Source organism: Nycticebus coucang, chromosome 9 (genome assembly GCF_027406575.1).
Source record: "Nycticebus coucang isolate mNycCou1 chromosome 9, mNycCou1.pri, whole genome shotgun sequence".
In the NCBI taxonomy this organism is placed as follows: Eukaryota; Metazoa; Chordata; class Mammalia; order Primates; family Lorisidae; genus Nycticebus; species Nycticebus coucang.
The window spans coordinates 114,037,767-114,059,092 of record NC_069788.1 but is presented as its reverse complement, the minus strand read 5'-3'; the positions used below and the strand labels follow the sequence as shown (position 1 = coordinate 114,059,092).

General features: G+C 40.6%; 1 protein-coding gene across 17 annotated transcripts in view; it reads left to right on the top strand.

Annotated features, from left to right (window-relative positions):
- Positions 1–21,326, top strand: part of SIPA1L1 (signal induced proliferation associated 1 like 1) — a 434,009-nt gene that overhangs the window by 265,339 nt on the left and 147,344 nt on the right. For all 17 annotated transcript variants that reach the window (XM_053601212.1, XM_053601207.1, XM_053601214.1 and 14 more), the window contains 2 exons: positions 6,398–6,528; positions 18,768–18,956. In XM_053601212.1, coding sequence (XP_053457187.1) covers positions 6,398–6,528; positions 18,768–18,956 — 320 coding nt within the window. The remainder of the gene's footprint in view (positions 1–6,397; positions 6,529–18,767; positions 18,957–21,326) is intronic.

Here is a 21,326-nt window from a genome sequence, read left to right as displayed (position 1 = left end):
TCAATTAAAAAAAAAAACTTAATGTTTCTGCATAAACACATATTCGAAAAGATCTTACTAGCATTATCAAACCAGGGGTGGATTTATTTGAAGATAAGAGTCTGAAGAAAGTTTTAGAAGTGGGTTTATAGCTATCCCATCATTGTTCTCCCAACATAAAAATAGGCTACATCAGCAGCTGGGAACATTTACATGGAAAAATAGTCGATTTTGATGAAGACACCCCCCCCAAAAAAAAAGTTTAAATGATCATTAATTTTACAGTTTTTCTTATTAACAAAGTATTCTTTCTTTTAGTCTTTAATGTTAGTTCATTTTATGTGGTATTTATTTATTTTTTATTGTTGGGGATTCATTGAGGGTACAATAAGCCAGGTTACACTGATTGCATTTGTTAGGTAAAGTCCCTCTTGCAATCATGTCTTGCCCCCAGAAGGTGTGGCACACACCAAGGCCCCACCCCTTTTCCTCCTTCCCTCTCTCTGCTTCCCTACCCCCATGACATTAATTGTCATTAATTGTCCTCAAATCAAAATTGAGTACATAGGATTCATGCTTCTCCATTCTTGTGATGCTTTACTAAGAATAATGTCTTCCACTTCCATCCAGGTTAGTACGAAGGATGTAAAGTCTCCATTTTTTTTAATAGCTGAATAGTATTCCATGGTATACATATACCACAGCTTGTTAATCCATTCCTGGGTTGGTGGGCATTTAGGCTGTTTCCACATTTTGGCGATTGTAAATTGAGCTGCAATAAACAGTCTAGTACAAGTGTCCTTATGATAAAAGGATTTCTTTCCTTCTGGGTAGATGCCCAGTAATGGGATTGCAGGATCAAATGGGAGGTCTAGCTTGAGTGCTTTGAGGTTTCTCCATACTTCCTTCCAGAAAGGTTGTACTAGTTTGCAGTCCCACCAGCAGTGTAAAAGTGTTCCCTTCTCTCCACATCCACGCCAGCATCTGCAGTTTTGAGATTTTGTGATGTGGGCCATTCTCACTGGGGTTAGATGATATCTCAGGGTTGTTTTGATTTGCATTTCTCTAATATATAGGGATGATGAACATTTTTTCATGTGTTTGTTAGCCATTCGTCTGTCATCTTTAGAGAAGGTTCTATTCATGTCTCTTGCCCATTGATACATGATTGTTAGCTTTTTTCATGTGGATTAATTTGAGGTCTCTATAGATCCTAGTTATCAAGCTTTGTCTGATTCAAAATATGCAAATATCCTTTCCCATTGTGTAGGTTGTCTCTTTGCTTTGGTTGTTGTCTCCTTGGCTGTACAGAAGCTTTTCAGTTTAATGAAGTCCCATTTGTTTATTTTTGTTGTTGTTGTAATTGCCATGGCAGTCTTCTTCATGAAGTCTTTCCCCAGGCCAATATCTTCCAGTGTTTTTCCCAGGCTTTCTTTGAGGATTTTTGTTGTTTGATGCCTTAAATGTAAGTCCTTTATTCATTTTGAATCAATTTTTGTGAGTGGGGAAAGGTGTGTGTCCAGTTTCAGTCTATTATATGTGGATATCCAGTTCTCCCAACACCATTTATTGAATAGGGAGTCTTTTCCCCAAGGTATGTTCTTATTTGTTTTATTGAAGATTAGGTGGTTGTAAGATGTTAGTTTCATTTCTTGGTTTTCTATTCGATTCCAAGTGTCTATGTCTCTGTTTTTGTGCCAGTACCATGCTGTCTTGACCACTATGGCTTTGTAGTACAGACTAAAATCTGGTATGCTGATGCCCCCAGCTTTATTTTTATTACTAAGAACTGCCTTAGCTATACAGGGTTTTTTCTGGTTCCATACAAAACGCAGAATCATTTTTCCCAAATCTTGAAAGTACGATGTTGGTATTTTGATAGGAACGGCATTGAATAAGTAGATTGCTTTGAGAAGTACAGACATTTTAACAATGTTGATTCTGCCCATCCATGAGCATGGTGTGTTCTTCCATTTGTTAATATCCTGTGCTATTTCCTTTCTGAGGATTTCATAATTTTCTTTATAGAGGTCCTTCACCTCCTTTGTTAGGTATATTCCTAGGTATTTCATTTTCTTTGAAACTATGGTGAAGGGAGTCGTGTCCTTACTTAGCTTCTCGTCTTGACTGTTATTGGTGTACACAAAGGCTACTGACTTGTGGACATTGATTTTATATCCTGAAACATTACTGTATTTTTTGATGACTTCTAGGAGTCTTGTGGTTGAGTCTTTGGGATTCTCTAAGTATAAGATCATGTCATCAGCAAAGAGGGAGAGTTTGACCACCTCTGCTCCCATTTGTATTCCCTTTATTTCCTTGTCTTGCCTAATTGTATTGGCTAGAACTTCTAGCACTATGTTGAATAGTAAAGGTGACAGAGGACAACCTTGTCTGGTTCCAGTTTTAAGAGGAAAAGCTTTCAGTTTTACTTCATTCAGTAAAATATTGGCTGTGGGTTTGTCATAGATAGCTTCAATCAGTTTTAGAAATGTGCCACCTATGCCTATACTCTTCAGTGTTCTAATTAGAAAAGGATGCTGGATTTTATCAAATGCTTTTTCTGCATCTATTGAGAGGATCATATGATCTTTATTTTTGCCTCTGTTAATATGGTGGATAACATTTATGGACTTGCGTATGTTAAACCAGCCTTGCATCCGTGGGATGAAACCTACTTGATCATGATGTATGACTTTTTTGATAATAAGCTGTAATCTATTGGCTAGGATTTTGCTGAGAATTTTTGCGTCTATATTCATGAGTGAGATTGGTCTGAAATTCTCCTTTCTAGTTGGGTCTTTTCCTGGTTTTGGTATCAGGGTGATGTTTGCTTCATAGAATGTGTTGGGGAAGATTCCTTCTTCCTCAATTTTTTGGAATAATTTCTTCAGTACAGGAATAAGCTCTTCCTTGAAGGTTTGATAGAATTCTGTTGTGAAGCCATCTGGACCATACTTTTTATTTTTCTACCATTTCTTTTTATTTTTAATCCTGAAATGTTTGTGCTTAATTATATTTTATAAATTTGTATATTTTTGTTTTATAATGTTTCTAAATTTTTATATTTGAGATATAGTAAATATTTGGTATCACTAATTTATGTTTTTTTGAATTCACGACACTTTTAAATATTGATGTCCATATGCAAAGTAAACACTCACATTTTTTCCCCGTGTTCAGTCCCTCTGTTAGAAGTGCTCACTGGAGACCTGAATGCTGAGAGAGTTTAGCCAGATACAGACGAGCCTTGGAAAGACTTCTCAGGCAGCATTTTCCAGGTTAGAAAATGCATAGTAAGTTTGAGCAACTGAAAGAGAAGTTCCATTTAGGTGGTTCTCAATTTAGATTTTGAAAGAAAGTTCTGAGTTGAGACTAAAGTGATAGGCTAGAGACAGATTCTGAGGACCTTTGGGAAGCCATGAAAAGTATCTGAGAATCTAAGGATTTTAAGCTGAGTAGTGGTTGGTCAGATTTTTATTTTATAAGGATCCTGTGGCCTCTGTATGCAGTTTGGATAAAAACAAACCAACTTGAAGACCATCGCAAACACTCAGACAAGTGATGACCAGGACAAATGAGTAGCCGTGGGATAGGAAACGGGGGACTGATGGAGAGCTATTTAGGGACTAGAATTCACAGGGCATGGCACTGGGTCTGGCGTGAGCAACTGTGTGACTGTGGTAGCAGTTGCTGGAGTAGAGCTGCAGAACAGCTCCATGGGTTTATCTGGGACAGACAGAGTTCCGTTAGGTAGGTGCATGGCGTGGACGTAGAGACCTTTGAGAGCTGTCAACGTGGAGATGGCAGTTGAAGTTCAGAGTGCGGATGGAATATTTAGATAGAAAAAGGAAGAGAAACTAAGTAAGAACAGCCAGAGTGGTGGTTAGGAAAATCAGAAAAGGGTGATGTCATAGGAACCAGGAAGTAAGGAAAAAATGAAATGACCATCTGCGTTTAGATGCCGTAGAGCGTGAGCAAGGTAAGAACCAAAAGCACCATTTGTGTGAACACTGAGGCAGTCATTGGTGACTGGTGTGCAGTGGAAGTCAGAAGGCAGTGATTCTTTTTTTTTTTTTTTTTTTTTTTGACCGGGGCTGGGTTTGAACCCGCCACCTCCGGCATATGGGACCGGCGCCCAACCCGCTGAGCCACAGGCGCCGCCCAGAAGGCAGTGATTCTAATGTGAGAAATCAGGCTGCTATTCCAAGAAGTTTCCAGTGGAAGAAAGGAAAGGTGATAACTCTTCAGGTCTGAAGGGTGATAGGAGTTTAGACTAAGTGTGCATATAAAGGTGATTAAATAATGGGAATTAACAAGTAGAGAGGGAGATGTTGAAGATAGTGATCTGGAAAGGTGGAATGAGCAGAGTTCAGGATTAGTGAAGAGGAAGTAAGAATTTGGATGCAGGTAAATTTGCGTGGATTAGGAGAAAGTTTGCTTCTGAAACAGCTTCTTTAATTTCCTTCGTGATATAGACATATTGTCTTGTCATTTGTCCAGAGTGAGGAGAAAGTAGGTAGTGGACGTTGAGGGAGAGCAGAGAATGTTTGCAACATATGCTGTGGAGAAAGAGCCGACTAGGGAAGGCGCAGGGAAGGGGACAACTTGATAGTCATGGCAGTGAGTTGATGGCGGCCCTGAGAACAGCCATCCCACCTGCCCTTCCTGAGGTACGTGGGATTGTATTTGAGGGGTTTCTAGAAAGTCGGGTTTCAGCTGAGTCTGTGAAGCCTAAGGGACAGGTACTGAACGTGACTCATGCTCATCTCTGATGTGTCCACTGTGCTTCTGTGCTGTTGTATCAAAGTACCCTCTGAAATTCAGAAGCGTGTTAGCTCTTTGCTCCTTCAGTAAGTGGCCCCTGATTTTCGGATGGCTGTCCTGATTTTCTTTAAGTTCTTTTCTGCTTTTTGATACTATTTCTGTCTCTTCCCTTTCTGTTACCTTTCTGGTTGTCAGTTGTCCTATCACATTGCTGTCTGCACGCAAGTTTATCTGAGCCCTACACCCTGGACTTTTCAACATGGAATTGTCAACACCTCTGAAATAAAGCTGTGGGCTTGAAGACTAGACAACCAAACTTTATTAGAATTGTGTGCAAAGTAAGAGTAAATAATCTGAGTTTGATTCTCACGTGCTGTGCTTTGAGGGTGTACATGAATTTAGTGACATATATTAATTAGTTTCTCAGCTGTCCATATGAGATGTCCGTTGCTTATATTCCCGTTGGGATTTTCTTATTTTGAATTTCCATGGATTATATTAATATTCTTAGAAAGCCCTGAATATTTGTAACTATCTTTTGCAACTGTGCTTTACTACTTGCAAAGTATTTTCATATGCATTAAATTTCAGAATGTGATTAGACATGTGATACTATTATTATTCTCATAGATTTTCAAATAGTTACATGTTCTGTATGGAAATAACATATTTTCAAATATTTATTCATTTCATATGAGAATAACATGCCACGTCACAACTCATGTAGTGATGTCACATGTAAATGAAATAGCACAATGTAAAAGCGTTTTGGAAGTTTGAAAATTACATCTCTAGCTTTTCATATTTTTCTATGTTTTATCGACTTTTTCATCAGTGTCTCATGTACCTATCAACAATTTTAATTTTTTAAAGAAGTATGTATTTAGATGCACAGTAAATACCACTTTTAAACATTTTCTACAAATTAACTTAATTTTGATACCGACCTTCTTTTTTCTGGGAAGAAGGTAAATTCAACACTAGTCACTGGAGGGCTTCCTGCTAAGATTTGGGACCTTAGGCAGTGCCGGATATGGAGGCCAGGATCCTGGCTCACCCGTCACCTGGCTCCTCTGTGTAGGGCCCAGAGCCCCGGGTCCTGCCTCCCTGGAGCACCTGGAGTTCTCTCCTCTGAGCTCCTTCTCCATCTCATGTGGGCTGCCTGTAAGCAGAGTCAGCTCAGTGACTCATAAACATTCCTTTCTCCTTTCTCCAATCCAGGAAAATCTTTTTTAATCTGGGGGAAATCCCTCTGTTTTCAAACTCTATTCTCAGTAGGTTTTGGGTTTGTTTTTTTTTTTTTTAAACATAAGCTAAAAAGCCCCGAGACGAACGTTTTGTTAGACGAGGAAGCACACACAGTGTAGCCTATTTCAGTGGTGGAATATAGGGAGAACACAGAAGACCCTTTTAAGAAATACTAGAGTAGTAACTTGTAGACAACAAAAACACCACAGGCCACCTCTATTCAGCATTACCACCCCTGGAACTAAACCTGTGTTGGCAAGTCTTTTGTGTTTATAATTTACTGAAGAATATTAATGTTTGTCAAATGTTTATACTTTGCTGTTATGATTTCCGAGTGATGATCTGAAATACCAAGCATCATATAACATTTTCTAACTCCGTTTTGTCTTATTTTTTACCTAAGAACACTGGAACTATTTTGGGGCTGATGAAAATCTTGGTCCAGTGGCTGTGAGCATTCGAAGAGAGAAACCAGAAGAAATGAAAGAAAATGGATCTCCATACAACTACCGAATAATTTTTAGAACTAGTGAGGTAAGTTGCAAATGAGAGAGGTTTGAGGCTTAACTGAAGTGGGGGAAGAGTATTGACACTAGCGAAGCACTTCGTATGATAGCACATGGTTACAAGTGTCTTTGGCTAACCCAAGGCCCCTTTCATTCATTGATGGAGGTGGATCTGAATCTGTGCTTCCCATCTAGCTCTGGATACATGCAATAAATGAATGGGAGTTTTGACTCAGAGAAAGATATGTCTATTTGTTACTAGACGAAGAGGGTCCAGTCGCCTGTCACTCTCCAGCCAATATGCGGAGATGGGGTTTCAGGTCCCACAAGCTTTATTTGTCAGAAGGCCAGGGATTCCAGAGAGCAACTAGAGTAGTCTCTCAGTTCTGTTCTGTCTCAGTTACAATTCTAATAACTTTTATAATGAATACAAGGAAACCAACCAAGAAAATTTTAACTTTGATAGGAAGTAACATCATAGTAGTCTCCTTTCTGACAATGCAAAATGTTTAAACAATAAAAAGTTGATTTTACTTTAAAAAAACATCTAAGAGAATGGTCAGAGAAAACATACCATTAAAGTAACCTCTACCAATATAACAACACCTGTTGCCTCTGTGTGACTACCCCCTCAGAATCTCCTGCTAGGAACACCCTCACAATCACAGTGAAACCTTAACTTGATCATCACAGAAGGTGTATGGGGAGACTGGGTCAGCTGTACTGCTTCAGTTCAGCTTCTCAGACTCCACCTTGCATCCGCTTTTCTGGCTTCATATCAAGTGCTGGCCCAAGGAAATTGAAGCCCTCAGAAGCCCAGGATGTCCCATTGCATGTCCTGCTTGAGCCAGCTGAGGAGCCAGGGTACAGATAAGAGAAGCCACTGAAGACTTAATCTGCTCTTCTGAGCTGTCGCTTAGGTCCTTCCTTTCTTTCTTCTTTTTTTTTTAATTATATATTTTTTATATTATATATTTTTTATTAAATCATGCTGTGTACATTAATACAATCATGGAGTACAGTGTGCTTTAGGTCCTTGCTTGATCTAACAAGAGGGAAGATGACCCACCTTACAATCTCCTGGACCTACTCGCTGAGACCTAGAATGCAGTCTGTTTGAACCCGGCACTGTCTAATTGTGCATGAAACAGGCTCTTAGAGCTCCTTAGTAATCAAAATATGCATAATTGTATGAGTCTTTATTTTAAAATGAAACTTGGGTTAAAAACAAGTCAAAGATTCAAGAAAATAACCTACAGGTATTTTTCTTTTTTAACTCAAGAGAAAGTTTGGGACTATGAGTTTCTTTGTGTTTTTTTCTAAACATGTATAATTGGGCCAGTTATCATTGCCTCTCAGCTCCTAATTCAGTTTAGGATTTTCGTTATGCATTAATCTTGATACTGCCCTGAGCTATCTAGAAAATAAAGCTTGGCTTCATTTCCCCCATTGAATGCAAAGCAGATTTCAGGGTTTGTCTTCACTTGGTAATTGTTCCTAAGCTTGAACTCTTAGGAAATTAAAAATAGGCTTTTTAAAGGCAGGAGAGAAATAAATTAACATGCTCTTCTGTATGTTTTCTCCACATCACAGCTAATTGTTAAGAAGTGTAAAATCGTGCGGCGCCTCTGGCTCAAAGGAGTAGAGCCCTGGCCCCATGTACCAGAGGTGGCAGGTTCAAACCCAGCCCCAGCCAAAAACTGAAAAAGGCGGGGGTGGGGGGGGGGTGGGGGGAAGAGGAAGTGTAAAGGCTTCTGCAAGAAGGGAGAGCGCAGAAGACATACTGTGTTCTGGATATGTGTCTAGGGAGTTGCTGTGTTCTGACTCCCAGGTCCCACCCTCAGTTACCTTATTTCTCAGTGTTTTTGCCTTTCTTTTTTTTTTTTTCTTTTCTTTTTTTATTGTTAAATCATAGCTGTGTACATTAGTGCAATCACCTGTACCCATTCTAAGATGCACCATAGATGTGGCCCCACCCATTACCCTCCCTCCTCCAAAACCTCCCCTCACCCTTCCCCTTCCTTGGCCCTTTCCCCATAGTCTTGTGCTATAGTCGGGTTATAGCCTTCATGTGAAAGCTATAATTTAGCTTCATAGTAGGGCTGAGTACATTGGATACTTTTTCTTCCATTCCTGAGATACTTTGCTAAGAAGAGTATGTTCCAGCTTCATCCATGTAAACATGAAAGGGGTAAAGTCTCCATCTTTCTTTAAGGCTGCATAATATTCCATGGTATACATGTACCACAATTTGCTAGTCCATTCATGGGTCGATGGGCACTTGGGCTTCTTCCATGACTTAGCAATTATGAATTGGGCTGCAATAAACATTCTGGTACAGATGTCTTTGTTATATTGTGACTTTTGGTCTTCTGGGTATAAACCTAGTAAAGGAATTATAGGATCGAATGGCAGGTCTATTTTTAGGTCTCTAAGTGTTCTCCAAACATCCTTTCGGAAGGAATGTATTAGTGGGCATTCCCACCAGCAGTGTAGAAGTGTGCCCTTTCCTCCACATCCATGCCGACATTTCTGGTTTTGGGATTTTGTTATGTGGGCTACTCTTACTGGGGTTAGGTGATATCTCAGAGTAGTTTTGATTTGCATTTCTCTGATGATTAAGGATGATGAACTTTTTTTCATGTGTTTGTAGATCTTGCGTCGGTCTTCTTTAGAGAAGTTTCTCTTCAAGTCCCTCGCCCACCCTGAGATGGGGTCACGTGTTCTTTTCTTGTTAATACGTTTGAGTTCTCTGTGGATTCTGGATATTAAACCTTTATCGGAGGTATGACCTGCAAATATTTTCTCCCATTCTGAGGGCTGTCTGCTTGCTTTACTCACTATGTTCTTGGCTGTGCAGAAGCTTTTTAGTTTGATCAGGTACCAGCAGTGTATTTTTGATACTGCTTCAATTGCCTGGGGAGTCCTCCTCATAAAATATTCACCCAGGCCGATTCCTTCAAGAGTTTTCCCTGCACTTTCTTCAAGTATTTTTATAGTTTCATGTCTTAAGTTTAAATCTTTTATCCAGTGAGAGTCTATCTTACTTAATGGTGAAAGTGTGGGTCCAGTTTCAATCTTCTACAGGTTGCCAGCCAGTTTACCCAGCACCATTTGTTAAATAGGGAATCTTTTCCCCACTGAATGTTTTTAATTGGCTTGTCAAAGATCAAATAACAGTAAGTAGCTGGATCCATCTCTTGGTTCTCTATTCTGTTCCAGACATCTACTTCTCTGCTTTTGTGCCAGTACCATGCTGTTTTGATCACTATGGATTTATAGTACAGTCTCAGGTCTGGTAGCGTGATTCCTCCTGCTTTGTTTTTATCGCTCAGTAATGTTTTGACTATTTGAGGTTTTTTCTGATTCCATATAAAACGAAGTGTTATTTTTTTCAAGATCTTTAAAGTATGACAATGGAGCTTTAATAGGAATTGCATTAAAATTATATATTGCTTTGGGCAGTATGGACATTTTAACAATGTTGATTCTTCCCAGCCATGAGCATGGTATGTTTTTCCATCTGTTAACGTCTTCGGCTATTTCTTTTCTTAGAGTTTCATAGTTCTCTTTGTAGAGATCTTTCACGTCCTTTGTTAGGTATACTCCCAAATATTCCATCTTCTTTGGCACTGCTGTGAAAGGAATAGAGTCCTTGACTGTTCGGCTTGGTTATTGTTGGTATATATAAAGGCTACAGATTTATGGATGTTGATTTTGTAGCCTGAGAGATTGCTATATTCCTTGATCACTTCTAAAAGTTTTGTAGTAGAATCCCTAGTGTTTTACAGATATACGATCATATCATCTGCAAAGAGTGCAAGTTTGATCTCTTCTGACCCTATGTGGATACCCTTGATCGCCTTTTCTTCCCTAATTGCAATGGCTAAAACTTCCATTACAGTGTTAAAGAGCAATGGAGACAATGGGCAACCTTGCCTGGTTCCTGATCTAAGTGGAAATGATTTCAATTTAACTCCATTCAATACAATATTGGCTGTGGGTTTGCTGTAGCTAGCCTCTATTAGTTTAAGAAACGTCTCTTCTATACCAATTTTCTTAAGTGTTCTGATCACGAAGGGATGCTGGATATTATCAAAAGCTTTTTCTGCATCAATTGAAGGAATCATATGGTCTTTATTTTTAAGTTTGTTTATGTGTTGAATTACATTTATAGATTTATGTATGTATATTGAACCAGCCTTGAGACCCTGGGATAAATCCAACTTGGTCATGGTGTATAATTTTTTTGATGTGTTGTTGGATTCTGTTTGTTAGGATCTTATTGAGTATTTTAGCATCTATATTCATTAGTGATATTGGTCTATAATTTTCTTTTCTTGTTGGGTCTTTCCGTGGTTCAGGGATCAAGGTGATGTTTGCTTCGTAGAATGTGCTGGGCAATATTCCTTCTTTTTCTGTATTTTGGAAGAGGTTTAGTAATATAGGTACTAGTTCTTTAAAGGTTTGGTAGAATTCTGACGTAAAGCCATCTGGTCCTGGGATTTTCTTTTTAGGGAGATTTTGTATAGTTGATGCTATGTCAGAACTTGATATAGGCCTGTTCAACATTTCCACTTCGTTCTGGCTAAGTCTTGGTAGGTGGCGTGCTTCCAGGTATTGGTTGATTTCTTTCAGATTTTCATATTTGTGAGAGTAGAGTTTCTTGTAGTATTTGTTAAGGATTTTTTGATTTTCTGAGGGGTCTGTTGTTATTTCATCATTACCATTTCTGATTGATGAAATTAGAGATTTTACTCTTTTTTTCCTGGTTAGGTTGGCCAAAGGTTTATCCATTTTATTGATCTAAAACCAGCTTTTGGATTTATTGATCTGTTGTATAATTCTTTTGTTTTCAATTTCATTTAGCTCTGCTCTGATTTTGGTTATTTCTTTTCTTCTGCTTCGTTTGGGGTTGGAGTGTTCTTCCTTCTCCAGTTGCTTGAGATGTCCCATTAAGTTATTAACTTCCTCTCTTTCCGTTTTCTTGAGGAAGGCTTGCAATGCTATAAATTTCCCTCTTAGGACTGCCTTTGCAGTATCCCAGAGGTTCTGGTAATTCGTGTCTTGATTGTTGTTTAGTTCCAAAAATTTGGTGATTTCCTTCTTAATCTCGTCTATAACCCATCTATCCTTCAGCATAAGGTTGTTTAGCTTCCATGTTCTTATATTGGTATGCAGGTTCCTGTTGGTATTGAGTTCAACTTTTATTCCATGATGGTCTGAGAAGGTGCAAGGAATAATTTCTATTTTTTTTAATTTGCTGAGGTTAGATTTGTGGCCTAGGATGTGGTCGATTTTGGAGTATGTTCTGTGGGCTGATGAGAAGAATGTGTATTCAGTTTTTTTTGGATGAAATGTTCTGTAGATGTCTGTTAAGTCCAGATGTTGAATGGTTGAGTTTACATCTAAAATTTCTTTGCTTAGCTTCTTTTTGGAGGATCTATCCAGGACTGCTAAAGGGGTGTTAAAATCTCCAGCTACCATGGAAGTGGAGGAAATCGAGTTGCTCATGTCTGTTAGAGTTTCTCTTATAAATTGAGGTGCGTTGTGGTTGGGTGCATCAATATTAATAATTGAGATCTCATCATATTGAGTATTACCTTTAACAAATATGAAGTGTCCATCCTTATCCTTAATTATTTTTGTTGGTTTAAAGCCTGTTGCATCTGTGAACAGGATTGCAACGCCTGCTTTTTTCTGCTTTCCATTTGCCTGGAATATAGATGATCATCCCTTCACCTTGAGTCTATATTTGTCTTTTAATGTAAGATGCGATTCTTGTTACATCCAGTCAGTCAACCTGTGCCTCTTTGGAGGACAGTTTAAACCATTCACATTAATTGAGAGTATTGATAAGCCCTTTGGAGAGTCCAGTGGACATTTTTAATCCTTTTGCGACTGTGGAAGTTGGAATTTGATCAAAATTTCTGGGTGAGTTTACTTTTGTGCTGGGGGATTACGCTGGTCTTTATGGAGGATAGGTCTGAGAATATCCTGGAGAGCTCGTTTAGTTATCGCAAATTTCTTCAACATGTGAATGTCATTGAAGTATTTAATTTCTCCGTCATAAATGAGGCTCAGTTTAGCTGGGTACAGGATCCTGGGTTGAAAGTTATTTTGTTTTAAGAGATTAAAAGTCGATGACCATCCTCTTCTAGCTTGAAAGGTTTCAGCAGAGAGAGCTTTAGTTATTCTGATATTCTTCCCTTTGTAGGTAATGGTTTTCTTTTGTCTGGCAGCTTTCAGAAGTTTCTCCTTCATATTAACTTTAGTGAAATTGATTATGATGTGTCTGGGGGATGTCTTATTTGGGTTGAGTCGTGCTGGAGTTCTGAAACTATCTGCTATCTGAATTTCAGAATCTCTTGGAATGTCTGGAAAGTTCTCCTTCATAATCTCATGGAGAAGACACTCTGTGCTTTGTGAAGCCACTTCGTCACTTTCGGGGATCCCTATAAGACGAATATTGGTTTTCTTCAAATTATCCCAGAGCTCTCTGAGAGAGTGGTCTGTTTTTGCTCTTCATTTCTCTTCTTCTTTGAGGGTTTGGGAGCGTTCAAAAGCTTTGTCTTCAATGTCAGAAATCCTTTCTTCTGCTTGCTCCATTCTGTTACTGAGGAATTCTACTGTGTTTCTCAGATCTTTGAGGGATGCAACTTCTTGTCTCAGTGTCAAAATCTTTGGTTATTTGGTCTTTTAATCCATTGAATTCTTGAGATAATTTTTGGAATTCTAATTCGATCTTATTTGCTATCCAGATCCTGAATTCAGTTTCTGAGATCTCAGCTATTTGTTTGTGCATGGGGTCTTGTGCTGTTTCTGCCCCATTGATCCTTGGGGGAGTTGATCTACTCTGATTATTCATATTGCCAGAGTTTTTCTGTTGATTTCGCCTCATGATTGTTTTTCATTGTTGCCTCTGGCCATCCTCAGAGTTGGGGAGGTGTCTCTCCAAGGTTAGACCCCAGCGGGATCACTCTATTGTTGCTGGATCTTTGTAGGTAGTGACCCTGTGTAGTTCCTCTGGGGCTGCTCTAGCTAGGAAGTTCTGGTTATGGAAGCAGCTCTGGTTTGTGACACACCCGGATCCAGCAACAGGGCTGGGGGTGGTACTCATGGTTCTGGGAGTGCCAGGCGCCCAGTGACTTTGGTACAGAGAGCCCAAGGCTCCAGCAGTCTCTGGCCAGGAGAAGAGTTCTGCGCAGAGGCAGGGAGGGCTTCAAAGGGCATGCAGCTTCCAGAGTCCCTGTCCAGATGAACGGGCTAGTTTGGAAGGTGGGAGGACACAGGAGGGAGGACGCAGGGTTGCGTGGCTCCCGCAGTTCCTGGTCAGGGAATGCGGAGGCCCGGTGGGTGCGGGTCACCGGTCCAGGGTCGCTTCACAACTCTTATGGAGGTCTGGGTGGCACCATGCCCAGGAGTTTGAGGTTGCTATGAGCTATGACCTCACGGCACTCTACCCAGGGCAACAGCCCAAGGCTCCAGCGTGTCAACACCGTCTCACTCTGCCCCTAAGGATTAAGGCTGTAAGGCAGCTCAGTCCCCGCCTTTAGGCTGCTCAGTCAGTAGGTTACTTTGACCTGTGCAGTTCTTGCTCTGAGACCCTGAGGGCAGAGCTTGCTGGGGCAGTTCTTTCATAATGGCTTCCTGCGCCCAGCTCAGTGGCTCAGTCTGGGGCCCCAGACAATGCCAAAAGTTCTCCACACTCCTGCTCAAGCTCTCCTCAAGGCAGTTCAACTGAGTGCCAAGTCCAAGAACACTGAAACAGTTCACAGGTAAGGCTTTTCCGGTTTGTAGTCTCACTGCTGCTTGTACTTATGGTTGCCGGCGTGATTAGGTCGATCGAACACATGCAACCACTTGCCAGTTTTCCACTGTTTTTGTCCTCCTCTTGGGGTCCAGAAGTCCCTTGCTGGCTCCCTCTATCCTCAAAGGGATGATTATAGGCAGATCCCACCGGCCAGAGATGCCTGAAGTCTTGTCTCCCCAGACTCGCTGTTCCCAGTTGCTGGGAAGCTGTTACTCGGCCGCCATCTTTAATGTCTCTCCCACTTAAAAATACTTTTAAATTCCGGGAGGCTGAGGCAAGAGAATCGCTTAAGCCCAAGAGTTAAGAGATTGCTGTGAGCTGTGACACCATAGCACCTACAGAGGGTGAGATAATGAGACTGTCGCGGGAAGCCAGCAGCACCCATGTGCAGGGTGGATGCGCATGTGCAATTGCCAGGCTGTTTTGCCTGTCTTGTTCTGTTCTTTTTTTCCTCCCCAAGACCACTCTCATTGACGTCTCCATCATATTTTTCCTTTTTAATGATGTTTTTATCCATTTAAATTCATCTGGCTGGGTATAGTGTCTTATGACTATAATCATAGCACTCTGGGAAGCCAAGGCAGGAGGATCACTTGAGCTCAGGAGTTTGAGACCTCTCAACCTCAAGAGTGAAACCCTGTCCTTACTAAAAGTCGAACAATTAGCCAGGTGTTGTGGTGGGCTCCTGTAGTCCCAGCTGTACAGGAAGCTGAGGCAGGAGGATCTCTTGACCCCAGGAGTTTGAGGTTGCAGTGAGTTAGGCTGACACCATGGCACTCCAGCCTGGGCAGCAGAGTGAGGCTCTGTCTCCAAAAAAAAAAAAAAAAATCATCTTCTTGCCACTCGCCCATTCCATCCTTCATGGTAGAAGCTAAGGTTCTTTGTCAAATCCTGCCATTGGTTCCAGGAGCTTCCCTCCTCAGTGTGCCTTGCAGGCGGGCCCTCCACAACCCATCCAGCCTCTCTGTGCAGCATTAAAGTCTGCTCTGAGTCTTGCCGTGGTCTGTGAACCACACAGCTCCTGCCTTTCCCACCTCTGTTCTTTCCCCTTTCGCTGTCCAGGCCAAAAATGCTCTACTTGCTCTTCCCTGCGGTTCTCTGATCATAGGGCTCTGTCTTTTTCCTGCTGACTCATTCCAGTCGGCTATGTCCCTTGTGTCTGTTTCCTTAGTCTCTGAACCAAAGGTTTAATTCAAATGTCCATTACCACTTGTTGTTATGTTCAATTGTTCATTTCATGGCGATGTTAATATTCTTTTGCTCAGGCCATAGATAGATCATTGAAGTCTCACTTCACTCATCTCCTCTCTCTTGCCCCCCAGATCTGGCCTGTCATCTACACTTGTTGATTTTTGTCTTCAAAATGCATCCGTAACTCAACCACTTCTCCCATGCCCACTGCCTGGGCCTGATCCTAGTCTTGCTCTGAGAACTGGCCTCCTTGCTTCTGCCCAGTAGGCATCCTTTGGAAATGTAATCCAGATCTTGCCATTACTCAGTTCAAAATCCACCATGTCATCTCTATATCCCTGTGAGAAAAAGCCAATGACCCTGTTGTCCTGAGAGACCATGTACATCTACTTCCCAGTTCTCCTCCCATCTCATCTGGTGAGGCCTCCTGACTCCCTTTCTAACAGACAGGGGTGCCTTGGGCAGGCTCAGGATTCCTCTGCCCCTGGGCTCTGATGTTTCTGAAAACTCCCCTCCCTGTGTTCTCCCCCAGGCACCTCCTGCCTCCTCTCCTTTGGCCTTCACTCCTAAATCACAGGGGCCTGCCTTAGTTACAGGATCTAGTTTCTGTTCCTTTGCCATTTCATATCCAATTCAGTGCTATATGTTCATTGAAATTAACACTATCTTATACAACTTACAGAAGTTCTACTGTATTATGTATTTATTTTGTTTGCTTTTAATTCCCCTCACTAGGGTAGGGTACCTAAGGGTAGCGTTTACCTTTGAGCCGTTCCCTTATTGTGTGCCTGACTCCTGAAGCATCCCCTTCCTGCCACCTGCCTCCTCCCTCTCCCTCCCTCCCCATCTCCTTCCCTCCCCATCTCTCTCCCTCCCTTCTCCCCATCTCCCTCCTCCATCTCCCTCCCTTCTCCCCATCTCCCTCCCTCCCCCATCTTCCTCTTTCCTATCAGTCCCTCTTTTCCTCCCTCTAAAGTTCATTTAATTGCCACTAGCTTTTGTGTAATTTTTTTCCAATAAAAAATAATGCTTAAATGTGGTTTAATTGTAATATTTTTTATAAGGGTTTTGGTAGAAGTGCTGCTGGATGTTGGTCCCTGTCTCTAGCTCCTGGACTTTGTGGGGCAGTTACCTCACTCTTTCCGTTGGATCAATTTATAGATATATAATGAAATAAGATTTGTATCAGGGGTTTCTCCTGTTACTTATTTTTCCCACTGATAAATACATCAAGATAAAGAAAACAAGGTCATTATAGTGACACCGCAGTGACTACTGTAAATGGCATCAAGATAACAGAAATACAAACGTCTTTCATTTTAGACATTAACATCGCAAAACATCAACAAAAGAAGACTTACATACATTTGTAAGCATGCCAGTTTACTTATGAACAGAATTTTGTGGCATGTGTTTTTTTTTTTAGAGACAGAGTCTCATTTTGTCACCCTTGGTAGAATGCCGTGGCATCACAGCTCACAGTAACCTCCAGCCCAGCTATTGGGCTTAGGCAATCCTCTTGTCTCAGCCTCCTGAGTAGCTGGGACTACAGGTGCCCGCCACTACACCTGGCTATTTTTTGTTGCAGTTTGGCTGGGGCTGGGTTTGAACCCACCACCCTTGGTATATGGGGCCAGCGCTCCACCCACTGAGCCACAGGCGCCGCCTGTGGCATGTGTTTTTAAGCATAGGAATACAAGTACTTATGAGGACTCACTCGTTTCTGGAAGTCCTTAACAAAAATATCAGTAACTCTGGTGATTCGGATGTGAAAAATGAGTCATTCTTGTTCCCGTCTGCTTTGGCTTTCATGAAGTTAGCTGTTGTCTTTCTGTGCCTCTGTTATTAGGCTCATTCCTTCCTGAGATAACCATGCCTTGGGACAGCGAGCCACAAGGCTAGGGGTATTCTCGATTTAAGAGCAAAGACCAGAAGTGGGAGTCATCATGTTTTGGGCCCTTCCGCTCTCCCCAGCTCTGCCCCCCACCCACTTTCCGCCCCACCCTGTGTTCTCCTGAGGCCCAAGTGTAGCAATCCCTCTTTCCCTCTCACACCCTGGTTTTTTCTGCCTCCAAATCTTTGCCCCTGTTCTGATGTTTTCTTTTCATAGAAATCGTTCCTGTATTTCACAGCCCTTTTTAAATGCCACCACTTCCACCAGGGCCTTTCCTTAACGCCCCGAACCACTGTGATCTTTCCCTGCTCCAGACCCTCTCAGGACCTCCCTTGTCCTGCTTCGTCCTTCCCCCGGCACCGTGCGTTTCTGAACTCAGCCTCTCACACACCACAGGCTCCCTCAATGTGAACCCCTCTCCCCCACTGGCTCTGGTAGCTCTTGTGCAGCATAATGCCCAATAGCCTGTTTGATGGGTTTTTCTTTTGTCGCCAAGCTGTGCAGTATTTAAATTACGTTAACAATCTTGCAGCATGGAAACTTTTAGGAATTAAAACTACTTTAGGTTTTGTGTCTGGTTCACTTTCCTCTGACAAATCATAACATAGGGAAATGCTTTTGCTTAAGGTATTAACAGAAGGTATTTTAAGAATGGAAGGTATTTTAAGAAATAAGGGAAAAATCTAAAGTAATTTTAAGTGCTGTTGCCTGTGCTGCTGTGCTAACTATGATCACTGTCTTATTGTGGCAGCATTTGGGTATGAATAGTTTATGCTTGTCAGCTGTGCATTATGAAATTTGAAACTTTACCCTACCCTTACCTCTTATAATTCAAAAAGGTATAAGATCCAAATTCTAAGTCCTTATCCTTTAGATACTGCTCTGGGCTGCCGCCTTAATTTCCTGGTTAGTGTGCTTGGGGGCTTTATATAGCCATGTAAAGACCTACGTGTTTATTGATCTCTTTAAGGAAATGCTATATTTGGCATTTAATATCATCAGAAGGCTTTGAGTTCCTTTGGTTTTGCGTAGGTCTTCTTGAAGTATGGGCCTTGTTTTGAATATAAGTAGAACTTCTGTAAGTTGACCCAAGGGACTGCAACAAACTGGTTAACACAGGGAAGTTGTCAGCAGAAGGAATTTGGCCCACTGTACCAACAGGTACATACGGTACATGTCCAGTCCTGGAAAATGAGGTCAGTTCAAGGAGGAGGTCAGTGTAGGGAGGTGGTCTACTGATAACAACCAATTGAAAGTCATTCCCCAGGCCCGTAAGGAGCCCACAGTCTTGGCCTGCAGTGCATGTGACATGTACTCAGCCATGTTGCGTCCTAGAGAAGCCTCACCACAGCACCTGTCTATTTTCCAGCTCATGACTCTCAGAGGCTCGGTCTTGGAAGATGCCATCCCCTCAACAGCCAAGCACTCGACAGCCAGGGGGCTGCCCCTGAAGGAAGTGCTGGAGCATGTGATTCCCGAGCTCAACGTCCAGTGCCTGCGGTTGGCCTTCAATACACCCAAGGTCACAGAGCAACTCATGAAACTGGATGAACAGGGGGTAAGTTTGGCTTTCAGAGGAGAATGTTCTTGCTGCTCAGATTATCTGCTAACCTTCCAGGCCTTAATGGTTTTTTTTGGATGAGGAAAACTGATACCATTTACTGTAAAAATACTCTTCTTTGCAGTTACTCATTTTCTTTTTTTAGCTCTTTGAACATGTCTTACCTGATGATTTTATCTGTTAGAGTTGATCAATAATGTACTTATCTATGTTGAACTGTTTTGATAATCTTCCATACATGCAGTGGATTTTTCAAGTATCTGGGAATAAGTTGTAGCAATAATAATACAGTACGGTGATAATGATATTACATTAATAACAGTACAGTAATAATAATAAGTTGTGGAACAGGGTTCAAACACAGTCTGTGTCAGAGCCTGTGCTGTTAGCCATGATAACATGCTTTCTTAAAAGCTTGGAATTTTAAAGTCTGTAGTACCAACAGAGATAAATTTTAGCTAAGATTTTTAAATATAAAATTTTAAAATTTAGGTTCTGATCAGTAACAAAGTTAAAATTCTCAAGATTTTTCACCTAAATATGGGGTCCCTTTAATCAAGATGCAGACGCGTGATTGGTTAATTAATCCATGTGGAAACAGCAGAAGAGAATGGAAAGTTATGGTCTGAAAAAGTCACTGTCCAGAGAGTGTTATCCACATGTTTCTTTAGTAATTGGATCATATGGGCTAATTTTAAAGCTATTATCCTTATATAGTCTTACTTTGTTTCTTTTAGAGTTTTAACCATATTGCATCCTAGCAGTAGGTGATAGTAGTTTTAACATTGCATATAAAAAATTCCTACAAAAATAAAATTGGTCTGGGTATTGAATGTCATTTTGTGAACGAATTTTGATAATATTTTCTTAACAAAAATTCTAATTTTATTACAATGAATGGAAGTCTGGAAAATCAGGTTCAGTGTATATTCTTTTAATTCAGCCATTGAGAATATATAATAAACAATAGTTGTTTTAACCATGTTACATTAAAAATTAATACCCCAGTTGGAGATGATAGGATTTCTGGTATGTTTTGTACCCTCTGTTAGTTATTGTAAAATACTGAACTGCAGATGGTGCTAATCTGTGATGAACGCTTTAAGGGCCGATCCACATAAGGAAAGATGAGAACGCTGTAATGAGTCAAGTTTAAATTTATTTGATTCACAAAACTGACCATTTATTCTGAAATTATGGCCTTCCTATTCTTGGAGGGTATTAAAATGCTCCTCTCTTCATGAATTATTAATAATAATATATGATAGTTTTCTTTAATGTCTTTCCTAGACAAGGTTTAAATTTGGCAATCAGAATCAGTCTCTTCAATTTTATTTTGGAAATAAGTGCCTTAAATATGTTATCCCACTTAACAGGACTTTTACGAGTGCATAGTTTTTATAGGCAACAGAATCCGGAAGCTTAAAGCGTGCTATTCTATATGAGCAGCTCCATGTCGGACTGAAGGGCTTCGGCACCTGGCCTCTGCCTTTTCTATCTCCACACACAGCGTTCGATGCCAGGATTGTACTGATAGAAAACAGATGACATGCATATTTAGGCTTCTAGTCTGGGGAGTAATTTTTGGTAGGAGATCTCATTAATGCCTTGGAATTATTTTGAGAAACTGATTATTTTAGTGCCCTTACAAATACAGATTTTAAAAAGGAAATGCTTATAAGTGCAGCGAATTACGCATATGAATCATTGCAAAGCATTTTTAGTTTCCATCTGTGTCGTCATATTTTAAAATTTCCAGCTTTGTATATCTTTATATTTAAAGGGATTCATAATGCGATGCCAGGAAACTGGACTCACTAAAAGGAGCTTTAAATCTCCCTTTACATTTTATTTAAATGATTCCTTTAATATCTTTTCTATTCTTATTAAATGACTTACATAATTATGCTCAGAAAAAGAAAACACAATTTGTTTGCTGTACTGTGGCATTTTGCCTTTCAGATCTTGGTGCTTTATTTCCTTATTTTACCACTGGGGAAAGCAAAAATGAACAGAAAAATTAAAATTTTATCGGTAAGATAAAAAAGAAAGCATTGCACAAAAATCTAATAATTTGTTTTTCATTTGACTTGACAGTGACATATGTGGAGCTGAATTAGGCATTTCAGTTCCTGAAGAAATTCACTTTGGGAAATGAATATGTGCTTGGTGGCTTATCTGAGCTTTCATATTCTCCTTCCTGATGCCTTTTTCGATCGTTTGCTATTCATTGGCATTCCTGTTCGTTGTTATATAAAATGGCAATGAGATGATGAAACTAACCTGCCTGTATTTTCACACTGGCAAGAATTTGGATTTGGTTTACCCATTAATGTTTCTTGATCTTCATTTACAGTGTTAGATAAT